This window comes from Gopherus evgoodei, chromosome 14 (assembly GCF_007399415.2).
Source record: "Gopherus evgoodei ecotype Sinaloan lineage chromosome 14, rGopEvg1_v1.p, whole genome shotgun sequence".
In the NCBI taxonomy this organism is placed as follows: domain Eukaryota; kingdom Metazoa; phylum Chordata; order Testudines; family Testudinidae; genus Gopherus; species Gopherus evgoodei.
This window is the reverse complement of record NC_044335.1, coordinates 26,873,660-26,885,730: the sequence shown is the minus strand read 5'-3', so window position 1 is coordinate 26,885,730 and position 12,071 is coordinate 26,873,660. Positions and strand designations below refer to the sequence as shown.

The following is a 12,071-nucleotide window of genomic DNA, read 5'->3' as shown; positions in this document are numbered from 1 at the left end:
CTGGACCTTTTCTAATTTCAATACATCTTTTTTTTTTTAAGATGTACGCCCACATCTTGAATACTGTGTGCGTATGTGGTTGCCCCCATGGATTTATATAGAGGCAATATGATATTTTCAGTCTTATTATCTATCCCTTTCTTAATGATGCCCAACATTCTGTTTGCTTTTTTGACTGCCACTGCACATTGTGGATAGTTCTCTGAAAACATCCACTCAATGATTCCAAGATCTCTTTCCAGAGTGGTAACAGCCAATTTAGAACCCATCATTTTATATGTAGAGTTGGGATTATGTTTTCCCATGTGCATTACTTTGCATTTATCAATATTGAATTTCATCTGCTATTTTGTTGCCCAGTCACCCAGTTTTGAGACATCCTTTTGTAGCTCTTCGCAGTCTGCCTGGGACTTAACTATCTTGAATAGTTTTGTATCATCTGCATCCCTTCCCTTGATTTATGGGAGTCCCTGGTGGTATAAAGCTGATGCAGCCACCCATTCCTGAACCCAAGCATAGATTAGTGTGCTGGTGTGGCCAGAGAATCTCTCACTCCAGCAATTCCCCAGTCAGCGCAGTCGTCCCCAGGGGACTAGCCCCACTTGCATAATTTAGAGCAGCCTTTAGGCTGTGTTAAGTTTTCCTGGAGATTGAACAAGGTCTCAGCCAGGCCCAGGATCTGCCCCACTTCATTTCAAGGCTTGAAGCAGATCAGTCTCAGAACACCCTTCCTGCATCTTGCTAAGTGGACTGATCACGTTCTGCAGAATACAAGAGAAAAAAAACAGATGACCCTTACTGAAACACCTCCTAGCTCAGTAGCATCCAATTACAGTGCCCAAGGTCCAGGAGTATGGATTCCTGGAATGAGCTGGATTCTGGGCACTTGACCATGGGTATAGCTGAATATGGTTAATAGGTGACTTTCCCAGCAAAGAAAAGGCTACTGAGTGCAGCTATGGGGAGGCCTGCAAGAGCTTCAGAGAATAGCTCATATGCCAGACCCATTACACAGGTGCTTGGGCGAAGCAGCCACATGGAGCATTATGTACATGGTTGCAGTAAGTTCTATTTAAAGGATCCCTAACAGGGATATCACTGGTCAGGTAGTCTGCTGTACCCTATGGTACTTGATTTACTATATCTGGGAGAAGTGTACACACATGGTTCTATACCTGGGACTCGGCCTGAGGTTCTGTGGCCGTAGCATTTGCCAGAGAGCTGTGCTTCAGGATCTCAGCTATGTTATATTCCTAGCCCTCATAATTGAGAGGAAAGCCTTGAAAGCATGAATTGAGCGTAACTGGTGCAGTATTATCTTTGAGCCTACAGCCAGCAAGATTCACCACAATGCCCTAGAAGTCAGTGTAAAAAAAAAAAAAAAAAAAGGATATATCCACAACATTAAAATATAATAATAATAATAAAAATCTAGGGAGATGGGGCTATTCTAAAACAAATTGCATTTACTAACACAAGAGGTCCTGCCTTATTCGTTTCCATGCTTAGTTCATTAAGCCTCTGTTTGTAAGTATTTAGATTAAGTGCTGCAGAGTTTCCAGCCTGCTGCACAAGGGGAATGCAGAACCCTGGGATCTTGGTGCATCTAGCTCATCTCAGACTACCCAAGGCCTTACTGCATGCTCGGTGGTTTCAAGTGTGCCAACAACCCAGCTCTAAGAAAGCACTGCACCCTGCAATAGCTTAGTCCAGGTCAGTACCATTAAAAAAAGCCATAAATGTACAACTATAACAAGCCATGGCCACAGATATGCCTTTGTTGATGAGCCTTAAATACAGAACCTTAGCACCACATGCTCCAGCCCCTACCACTTCACTAGGGACTCTCCTACAAGCTTGCTTTCTATTCACTGAATTTCATTATGGACCTGATCCAGAGCCCATGAAGGTCAATGGAAGTCTCTCAGTGGTATTTGGGTCAGGCTGCTTAAGAGGAGAGGCAATGCAGCTATAGTGTGGGTTGCTCAGGTGAAGTGACAGCTCACCTGGGATTTAGTGATCCAGGAGAGCTTGCAAGTGAGGAATGAGAGAAGCGCTGAGCTGTTGCCGTTACTCTTGCAGCCCCAGCTCGGGCTGCACGTGCTCAGGAAGAGGCTCTGAGGAGCTCCTTCGCAGGCAGGGAAGGCTGCAAGTAACAAGCTCTGAGGCAAGACACTAGCAAGGGACAGGGACGTGGTCAGGCCAGCGTGTTACACAAAGCTGTTGGAGGCTGGCTGGTTACACAAACCAGCTACCACTTCTGTCCCCCAGATCTTAGTGTTAGCAGCTTTCAGGTCACTCTGCCTCAGAAAGGATAAGGGCCAGTGCTTCACCTTCACCTGCTTCCAGTCCCCACTTCCCTTCAGGTCCACCATCACCCTCAGCAGAATGGGTGGGTTGGTGCACTTGGATATCTGGTTACTTCATAAGCTCCCCTTCTCAGGGACAGGAGGAACAGGGAGTCCACAGAAGACACAGATACAAGTTCTGTCACTTGCTGTCATGGCCTCAGTGGTCTGTCTGGCCCTCTTCACATCCAAATAACCATTGCCTGAGTGCCACTGGTTTAGTCCTTGGCCCCTCAATGCAAGGACTCCCCATGCCTCAGGGCTGGGCCACCATTCCTGCTTCAGAGCTCAAGAGTCCTTCTAGCCCTCTCCCCTGGATGAGAACCTCCAACAAGTCACTCTTCAGGCAGGGGTCCCTCACAGCCAGTCCCTAGGCCTGTAGTCAGTCCACCACCTTTGGCCAGCATTGTCTACTCACCCCTCCAGGAGGCACAACTGAAGGTGTAGGAGAGTCTGGTCCCCCCTCTACCCCAGGCTTCATCTCTAAGGCCCTAAATAAGTGAACAACCATCTACTTCAAGGTCTTCCATCCCCATCACTGTCCCCTCAGGCCTGCTTCCCACACTGCTCAGGTGGGACCTCTTTAGCCTTTACTTCAGGTCTTCTTCCCACCACACTTCCCTAAGTCTGCCCCAGACCCTTCCTGGCTAAGCCCCCATCATGTTCTGCTCTCAGGTCTCTCCCCACTGGGGAGTGGGGGGAGGGAGAGAGATAGAACAGGCAGCATCTTAAATAGCAAGAACTGCATCCAGCTCAATCATCAGACCCAGCCACATAGGACCCCACTCCTATGCAGGATTCAGTGAAAACCAGACACAAGAGGCCCAACTCCCTTTGAGGCGCAACTCACCCTATGATAGCCACCCTCTCAAACTAGAATCCTCACTTGCACAAACATTTGCATGCAAAGCAGGGAACTGCATGCAGTACTGTGTCTTGTGCATGCAAATTCAATTTCCCCAAATCTAGCCCTTGATGTGGTTTTAATCCCTGGTTTTTTTTGTCTCATCTGAATATATTTTTCCATTAATAGGTCACACCACCATTATGTAGGTCTTCAAGATCTTTATAGACAATAATGAAGTTCAACCCCGCCCCCACCAGTCCCACTCCAAGTTAGAGAATTAGTTTCCCCCATCAGTAAAATTGGGATGGTAACAAACTGTAACATGGTGAAATGCCCTGCCCAGAGCTAGAGGCAGGAACTCAACAATGATTTCCTGGCTCAGAACACTATGCTCTCATCACGAGACAACGCTTCCTCCCAAATGTAGAAAGAGAGACAAACTCAAGTACTCAGCACTGGAGTGTAACTCTGTTTATTTGAGCTTTCGGACAAATATTTTATTTGACCTTCTCTCCCTGTTAACGTAATGGAGTGGTCAGAGGTTGTTCTGAATTAGCCAGTTCTGGGCGGTGCTCCCAGGAGATGCAGCCATGGGGAAGAGGTGAGGGAATGGTGGCATTAAGTCATCTTTGCACCCTCTGAACTCTGTGGTGTTCAAAGGATTCAAATGACCCTGATATAGATGAGAGCCACCCCAGCTGTTTAAATCAGCACAATCATTGAGCTGCCTATAGACTACAGTACATCCCAGAGTCCCCGGAGCATGACAGGCCTGGCCGAGTCCCTTTCCTCAGCTGTTCTCTCACCTTCTCTTGTCTTTCCGTTCAGTTTGTCTCCTAAAACCATCCGATGCAAAATACCAAGCCGCCAGGATAGAACTTGTGGTACTATCAGGAAATTCACAAACCATCACTCACTTCTCTCCGCTTGTGCATTTAACCCTTTCCCCTATCCCCTTCGTCTTGTTTATTTAAATGATAAGCTGCTTGGGGCAGGGACGGGACTACTACAATGTCCTAGTACAATGGGGCATTGACCATGGCTGGTCTTGAGGCACTACCATAATAGACAATATCCCAGGGCTTGGAACAGGGGCATAATGGGGCTGCTTATGGCAGGCCTGTGCTGGGGGAGTTCTTGCCCAGACACCTGGGACACATTAACTGGCCCTTTACACTGCCAGAGGACCCAGATCTCTTCTCAGTTGTTTAGAGCATAGCTAAGTCTCTGCTCTACTCTGCTAGACAGGTTATTGATTTGGGAAGAACAAGTATCACAAGGTTTGTATTACACACCAAGGTCATCGCAGAACTGGATCATAACATCATTGTAGCAAACTAGCCCCTGTGCTTTTTGTTGGGTTACTTTTTTCTTACTGCACTACTGTACAGAATTCTAATTACACACACAAAACCACATTACAAGAGAATTATTAAAGTTGCATAGCCAAGATTGCAGTAACTAGGAAATGCCAGGCATTGCCTAAGCATTTCCTGTCACCAATCACCCTTCATAGCCTGGGAAGGCGCTGCAAGTCCCCTGCCTTAGTTTCCCTTCACTCAGACCTCCTCAAATACTCCACGCAGGCCAGAGGTATCAAAAAAGGGGAGCATTTCCCTCCTGGGATCCTTTCCCAGTCAAGGGAGCCCACAGCCCTCCACCAGGGGCTGTGCTCTGCTTCTGGTCAGCTTCTTCCAGCTGACCTCTCTATCTTCCTCTAATCCAGCTCTCCCTGGCCCTACACAAATAGCAAAGACTCACAAACACAAAATAAGCTCAAAATGAAGAGTCCTCACCCAGTATCTAGCTAGGCAGAGCCTCTTCCCAAGGGTCTGTGTTCCTGCTCACTAGCAGCAACTCCTCATCATCCACAGAAACCTTCTTACTCTCTATAGCCATCTGCTAGCCCAGGCCTCTTCCTTATCCACCAGAGGCCTGATCCGGTGTGGTGACCCACAGGTCACATGACTTGGTTAATTTTCCCCACCTGGGGAGAAGAGTTGGCAGTGTTACAGGTGGGGATGAGACCCATTGCCTTTTAAAGGGCCAGCCACCCTGACTTCTGAGTACTTGGCTTTTCAGCCTTAATAATATTCTTTTAACTACTTTGTATGTGAGTCTGTGTATGTCATTTCCTAGGTGTTTAAAGAAGCAAACTGAAAAATCAGAAAGTCCACCTTGTGGCATCACATTGGAACCTTTAGATTCACCACACAGACCTCTGCCACTTCAGCAAATGATAGCAGTAGTAGGTTGTTATCCTTCATATGGACTAGCACTAGAGGGGGGAAAGGACACTTTGCTAGAGGCTTTCACAGATATTTGCTGTCAGCAGAGGAAGGAGTGAGACTCAGTTCTTGGGTTCCAGCCCAGGCTTTGGAGGGGAGTGTGCTCTAGTGGGTACAGACCACTTCTGTCTGTTTGTACCCTCCCCGAAGCTTGAGCCCTTCTGCCCTATCCCCTCCTACCAGTCCTGTCTTGTGTCTTCTCACCCTAGGCTCCTTGTCCCACTCTCTTTTCCAGTCCCAGTCTCCACTCCTCAGATTTTTCATCTCAGTCCTGGTCTTGTCCAGCATGTTCTAGTCCCACCCCTCTGGACTCTCCCTCCCAGTCCCTGCCCCCAAGCCCAGGCTCTTTGCCCAACCATTCTCATTCCCACCTACCTCCCTGACTTCTTGCCCCCAGTTCCTTCCTTCTTGGTTCCTTGTCCAATCTAGCTCTTCCCCTCCTCGGGCCTCCAGTCTCTCTCCCCCCACCCCATGTTCTCCACCTCCACTGGGTCCTGGTCCCAGTCTCCTCACCAGGCTCATCATCCAATCTCAGTGTGCCTCCTCCCAGCCTCTTTGCCCAGCCACTCCCATTTCTCTCCCTGTGCCCCAGCTCATCAGCAGATCTGTCTCATCTCCTTCCTCCACCCCACAGGTTCCTCAGTCCTAGTCTCCTTGCCAGGCAGTCTGACTCCTTCCTCTGGATCATTATCCAGGCTCAGTCTATACTCCCACCTCAAGCTCCTCTCTCTTTGATCTCCCCAGCTCCCAGTCCTGGTTTCCTTGCCCAGCCTTCTCGTATGACTCCCAGTCCTAGTCTCCCACTGACCCCAGCTTCTCTCTCAGCCCTGCCAGCCTGTATTCAGTCTTCCCCTTCCCCCCCCAGCTCCTTGGCCCATCAACCCCTCTCCCCCTGGTTGTTGAATGAGGCAACTTTCTCTTCCACACTGTTCCTTCCTGCCCGAGGTATGAATGCAAATGCAATGGAGATGGGCCAGCACGCGTGTGCTTTTGATTCTGCAAAACCCCTTTGGTTCATTTTCTTTCCAAACCCAGTGTGGCTTGGATGTGGGTCCAATTTATACAAGCCTGCAAAATCTGGGCAAGAGGGTGGTCATATAAGTGGCTATGTCATCTCTTCTGCACTCCAGCAGGGAAAGGGCTGCTCTGAGGGCATGGAGTAATGAAGCACTTCTCCTGCAATCTTTCATTACTCATTGTTCCCAGAGTAGATAAATATTAAATGAAAACCCACCCTATCCAACCACAGGGCCCTTAGCACAGCCATTGGTAGAGGTGGTTAGCTCCTGGTTGGCAGCCTTGCCCAGTGGAGAGAGCAATGGACTGGGAATTGGGAAGTCTGGTCTCACTTTTGTCACTTAGCTGCTCTGTGCCTCAGTTTTCCCAGCTGTGAAATGGGGATGATGATACACAGCTTTGCAAAGTGCTTTGAGGTCTATGTTTTTATTAGAGCTGGAGAGAACTAGTGGACTGACTCAACACATTTCAGTGAAAAATAGGGAGAACATGGTTATTTGTAATTGTTATTTATTATTCTCTTGGGTGAAGCTACTTCTCCGTCTGCAAAAGAGACATTCAGCCAGTTTAACTATCCTGCCTGCTGAGACTTACAGACCAGGAGTTGCCTGTCAGCAGATGCCTGTTCCGAGTGTATAAATTTAGTGTCTCATCTGTTTCCTCATGATAAGGGCTGAATTTTGTTGTTCAAACCCTAAGACCTAAATTCTAATCAGCTTCCTGATACGATCATGCTGTTACACCCTTTCGAATCCCTTTCCAGCTTTTCATCTGCTGCCCCAGATTCTGCTGGGTAAATCTGGAGTAACTCCATTGAAATTAACAGGCTTCAGTTTTATGCCAGGGGGATGGAGATCAGAACGTGGCTTAGGGTCTAATTTCCACCACTGTAATGAAGATTTATTGGACCCCCTCCCTCCAACACCTCCAACTCTCACCCAAGTAGGAGCACGCGGTGGGAAGACACAAGGAGGCCCGTGACTCAAGGGGTGATTATCCACCCTGATAGCTGTAAACCAAACCTTAATCCTTGTTTAGTTAGCTCACCATGGCAGGGCTGCCCAAAGGATTCAGGGGGCCTGGGACAAAGCAATTTCGGGGGCCCCTTCCATTAAAAAAAGTTGCAAAACTATAGATTATTATATTCTCATGGGGGCCTGGGGCAAATTGCCCCATTTGCCTCCCCTCTCTGGGTGGCCCTGCACCGTGGGGGAAAGAGATAGAGGGTGGCCTGGTCATTTTCAAAGCCTTTTGGTGTCCTGCTTCTGAACAGAGGAAGCAGCACTGACTTAACCTGGGAAAGTCGGTTCTCATGTGTTTTCCAACCCGGCTCTACAGTAATGAGTACATCATGTGCTCCGTGTGACCATCTGAATGCTTGAGTGTTTGTCCAGTCCAGCCCCTTAGCCTATCCCTAGTTTTTCATAATAATATGTGGCACAATATCATAGTTTTCACCCCTTGATCTCACAACACTTTTCACAGATGGGCAAGTGTCAACATCCCCATTTTACAGAGGGGAAACTGAGGCACAGCAAGGGAAAGTGACTTGGCCGAGGTCACTAGAGTACTAGAACCTAGGTCTCCCGACATACAATCTGCTCATCTCTTATTCCTTATTTAGTGCCAGAGACCTAGCCTGCACTTTGCAAACTCCATGCGAGCGCCAGTGCTAAGCTAGTTTGCTTTCGAGGAAAACAAGTCAAAATGAATAAAAGCAAAAGGGGGTGAGAGGAAGGTCATTGCCTGAGGCATGGGGAGGGGAAGGGAAACACTGAGTGAACTCGGCTTTGCAGGTGGTGTCTGGGTGGTAGAAGTGACGCTGTCAGAGATCAAGGGGGCTACGGCAGCCAGCCTTGAGGTCTGTGCTTTCCCCAGCACACAGAACCCTATAAAAAGAGAATGGTTGCAGCGACTTGTCCTTGAGATCCATATCAGGGTTTCCTCTCCCTCCTCCCTGCAGCCCATCTGAATCCCTTGTGATGCAGGAGGCTCTGGCTTTCCACAGGGCATGAATGAATTTCTTCTTTCTTCACAGGCATTTGCACTGAAGCCAAGTGAAGAACCTCATGATTGCACTATACATAACTCAACTCAGCTAAGCTTTCGCTAGGAAAGAAGGGGTTCCTGCCCTTCAGAAGGACTCGTCCACCCAGACAGGACTCTGAAGTGTAACTCTCCCACCAGCAACGTCCATCTCCGTGCTCTGAGGCGGGCACTCGACGCTGGGTTTTTCTTCTCTCTTCACATCAAAGCTCACCTTGGAAACCATTCCCCAGCCATGTTCCAACGCCTCACCAGTCTCTTCTTCAGTGACAGCAGCACACCTGAGGGCCTGGAGGAACCCAAACCCTTTGTCTCTGAGGAGGAGGAAGAGGATGGATGGCTCATTATTGACCTTCCAGGTAAGAAAAGTAGAGGGCGGGGGTGGGGGGGCCACTGCTTAGAAGGCCTTTTATTTCATCATAGGCCTAATGATGAGTGAATCACTTCAGATAAAATCCATCCCTTCCCACCCCTGCATCTGAAGCTTTGACCGAAGCCCCAGCTGAATCTTCAAGGTTCTGGAGGGTCTGGTTAACTGCCCCCTACGCCCCATTATTATCTTTCATCCTCACTCTTCTTCTGGCCAAGGCAGGTCCCACTTCCAGGTCAGTGAGAGGAAGGGTGGTCCAGTGGTTAGCGTGCTAATGTAGGATTTGGGAGGTCTGGGTTCAAGCCCCTGCTCCCCCACAGACTTCCTGTGTGACCTTGAGCAAGTCATTTAGTCTCTCTGTGCCTCAGGTTGCCAGGGGTGTTGCATGGCTAGCTAAATATTGTGAGATGCTGTGGTGACGGGGGCCACACATGTACCAGAGAAAGCCGACGGGCAGTGGAGGGGAAGCTTGCACTGCTGCTGTCTGTGCTACATCTGGTCTATGGAAAAGCAAAACATCTAGTTTTCTTCATGGCAAAAATACGTTAGGTTGGTACTGTGGTGGTTCCCATCACTACCGCTCATGGTAGTCACGCTGCAGCCCTTGGGGCTCTGGTACTCCCAGGGACTTTGAGGATTACATGGCTGTGAGCCTAGGACCTTGCGATGTGTCTCCTTTGCAGCGCCTGAAGGGGGGATTGAAGGAGATGAGGGGAATTTCACCCAACACATGTGCTCTGAGTATTCAGGTTTCTCTCCCTAGCTACCCTGCCCCACTATCCCTCCATTGGTTATAAATCATCTGGAGGCTAGTGCTGCAGGAGCTATCTCCAGGGAGTGTGAGGAGGGGAGACCTTCAGGATCTCATCTGGAGGGCAGCCGGGAGCTGGGGATCAAGCCCACTAAAGCTGACAGTGCCACATGCCACCTGCTCCTGGTTTGTTTGCTTGGAGAGTTCCTAGCCCGGCAGCAAATGGCTCACGCAGAGCCCATCCTCCCTGCCGTGTCTGAATTGCAATGCAAGAGGCTGGAGTTATGCTTCTAACGTCGCTGCCAAGCCAAACACGATTAATCTGGAATCAGTCATTCAATCGCTCTCCTAAACTGATCCAACCAAGAGCAACAATCTGGGTTGGACACTCTGCAGCTGGGTCATTGCGGGATGTGCCAAGGATTGCTGCAAGCTCTCAGTGGCGCTACCATCACAGAGAGCGAAGTGCCAAGGGCTCTCTCACCCGTGCTGGGGATGCCCAGAAAGCATTTTCAGGTTAGTATCTTGCCTGAAGGATGAACCTACAAAGGATTCTGAAACCCATCCAGAAATAGAGGCCCCCCACTAATTCACATACAAATCAATTGGGCAAAGTTTCTGAGGTATTAACTTTACTGTATGATGAGTCCTCCGTCAGGTATAATCTGATTTAAAAGGTTACAGAAGATCTCTTTACGTTCCTTTAATCAAAGAGTATTTTACCCTGGTCACCTAACGCAAACACATTTGGCACTTACTTGTTTGTGGACTGTTCTCCCAGAGTTGGGAACAGACATTGAGGATACGCAGAATGCCCATCCTCCCCCATAATACCTTTTAAAAGCAATGTCTTATTGAAGGCTAACGTCTCCCAGGTCTTTCACTTCTTATTGCTTTGACTCAAATTTGAAGATTTGAAAATACCATTGTTTTTGCCAATATGTTTGTTTTTTACTCTACTTTCATTTTCCAAGACTATTCTCACTGGGCCGGTGGGAGGGAAGCATGATTTAAGAATGGATAGAAAGTCTGGCTGCACCCTGCAGTTAGAGTTTATTTATTTTATCCAAGCCTCTTAATTAAATTGTTGTGCCCAGAGCAAATTGTGCACACAAATGAGTAGGGTGCAAACACCGACCTGCCTGATTTGTGGGTATAATCGGGTGTCTAAGAGCTGCCAGTGGCCTGGGTAGTTTCTTATAGGCACAACATTGTGAGCAAAATCCATGGGCCAAGTTGCTCCTGGAGCAACAAATGATTCTATCTCTGACCAGAGACTCTGTCAACTCACCAAAGTCACAGGTCTGAGTCTTCTCAATTCCATGACATATTGCTCTAGAGTGTCATCAGTTTTTTGCATGCATATAAAAAAACCTCTGTCTCTCAAAGGTTTCATTCCTTTTTGGCATGCAATCTTCCTCCGATTCAGTCAGCATTTTACTTCACTTCATGCTTTCAGCGTCTTCAACCATTCATTTGTGGCATTAAAGCCAACGTGTTAAGAGAGAGACTGCTCTGGGAAGGAGATTTAACTTTAGAAAAAGCTCTCCAGGTATGCAGGGCAGTAGAAACTCTGACAGCACAAGCTAAAGAACTGGCTTCACCAGAAGGGGTTATCCATGTACTAAGTACAAACGAATATAGCCAGAACAGGTCCAATCAGAAAGTGGAACTACTTGCTAGGAAAACCACTGCTAGGCGGAAGACTGGGTATAAACGGTGATGTGGAAGGTGTGGATCACAGCGTGGCCCCAAATAGCATGTTGCCTTTGGGAAACTCGGTCATAAATGTGGGGGAAATAATCATTTTGCAAAATGCTGCAGATACCAAATGCAGAAAGCGTTCAGTTGAAGACAACATGGTTGAGAAATTCTTCATAAACATGCTGAAATCAAGCGAGCCTGATGAAAGGGACTGGATACTGCCTATGTCAGTGAATGGAACAATAATTCCACTGAAACCAGACACAGGAGCTCAGGTTAACATTCCATCTGAACAAGATTATGAGAGACTGAAGATAAGACCAAAACTGGGACCAACAGAAAAAAAGTAGCTGGTTATTCTGGAACAAATATACCATTGAAGGGGAGGTGCATTGCTAGCATTAACCATAAAACCACCCCATTTAGGCTCCCGTTCATTGTTGTTCCAAAGGAGGTGACACCAGTTTTAGGCCTGGCTGAAGTGAAAAACTCAGTCTGGTAAAACGGGTGCTCTCACTACATGATCGTACTGTACCTGCCTAGGAGGCACTCTTTCGGGAATATCACCATCTGTTTCAAGAGTTGGGCTGCTTGCAGGGTGAACATACAATTTGGATAAACAAGGAGTTCCCTCCAGTTGTCCATCTATGTAGAAAAGTGCCATTTGCACTCGGTGATAAACTCAAGATTGAGCTTGCAA

At 48.0% G+C, this 12,071-nt stretch overlaps 1 protein-coding gene across 3 annotated transcripts in view; it reads left to right on the top strand.

The window, feature by feature from the left end:
- TP53INP2 (tumor protein p53 inducible nuclear protein 2) overlaps nucleotides 1-12,071 on the top strand; it is a 58,904-nt gene that overhangs the window by 19,822 nt on the left and 27,011 nt on the right. For all 3 annotated transcript variants that reach the window (XM_030533517.1, XM_030533514.1, XM_030533516.1), the window contains exon 2: nucleotides 8,539-8,905. In XM_030533517.1, the coding sequence (XP_030389377.1) occupies nucleotides 8,782-8,905 (124 nt within the window). In that variant the 5' untranslated portion in view covers nucleotides 8,539-8,781. The remainder of the gene's footprint in view (nucleotides 1-8,538; nucleotides 8,906-12,071) is intronic.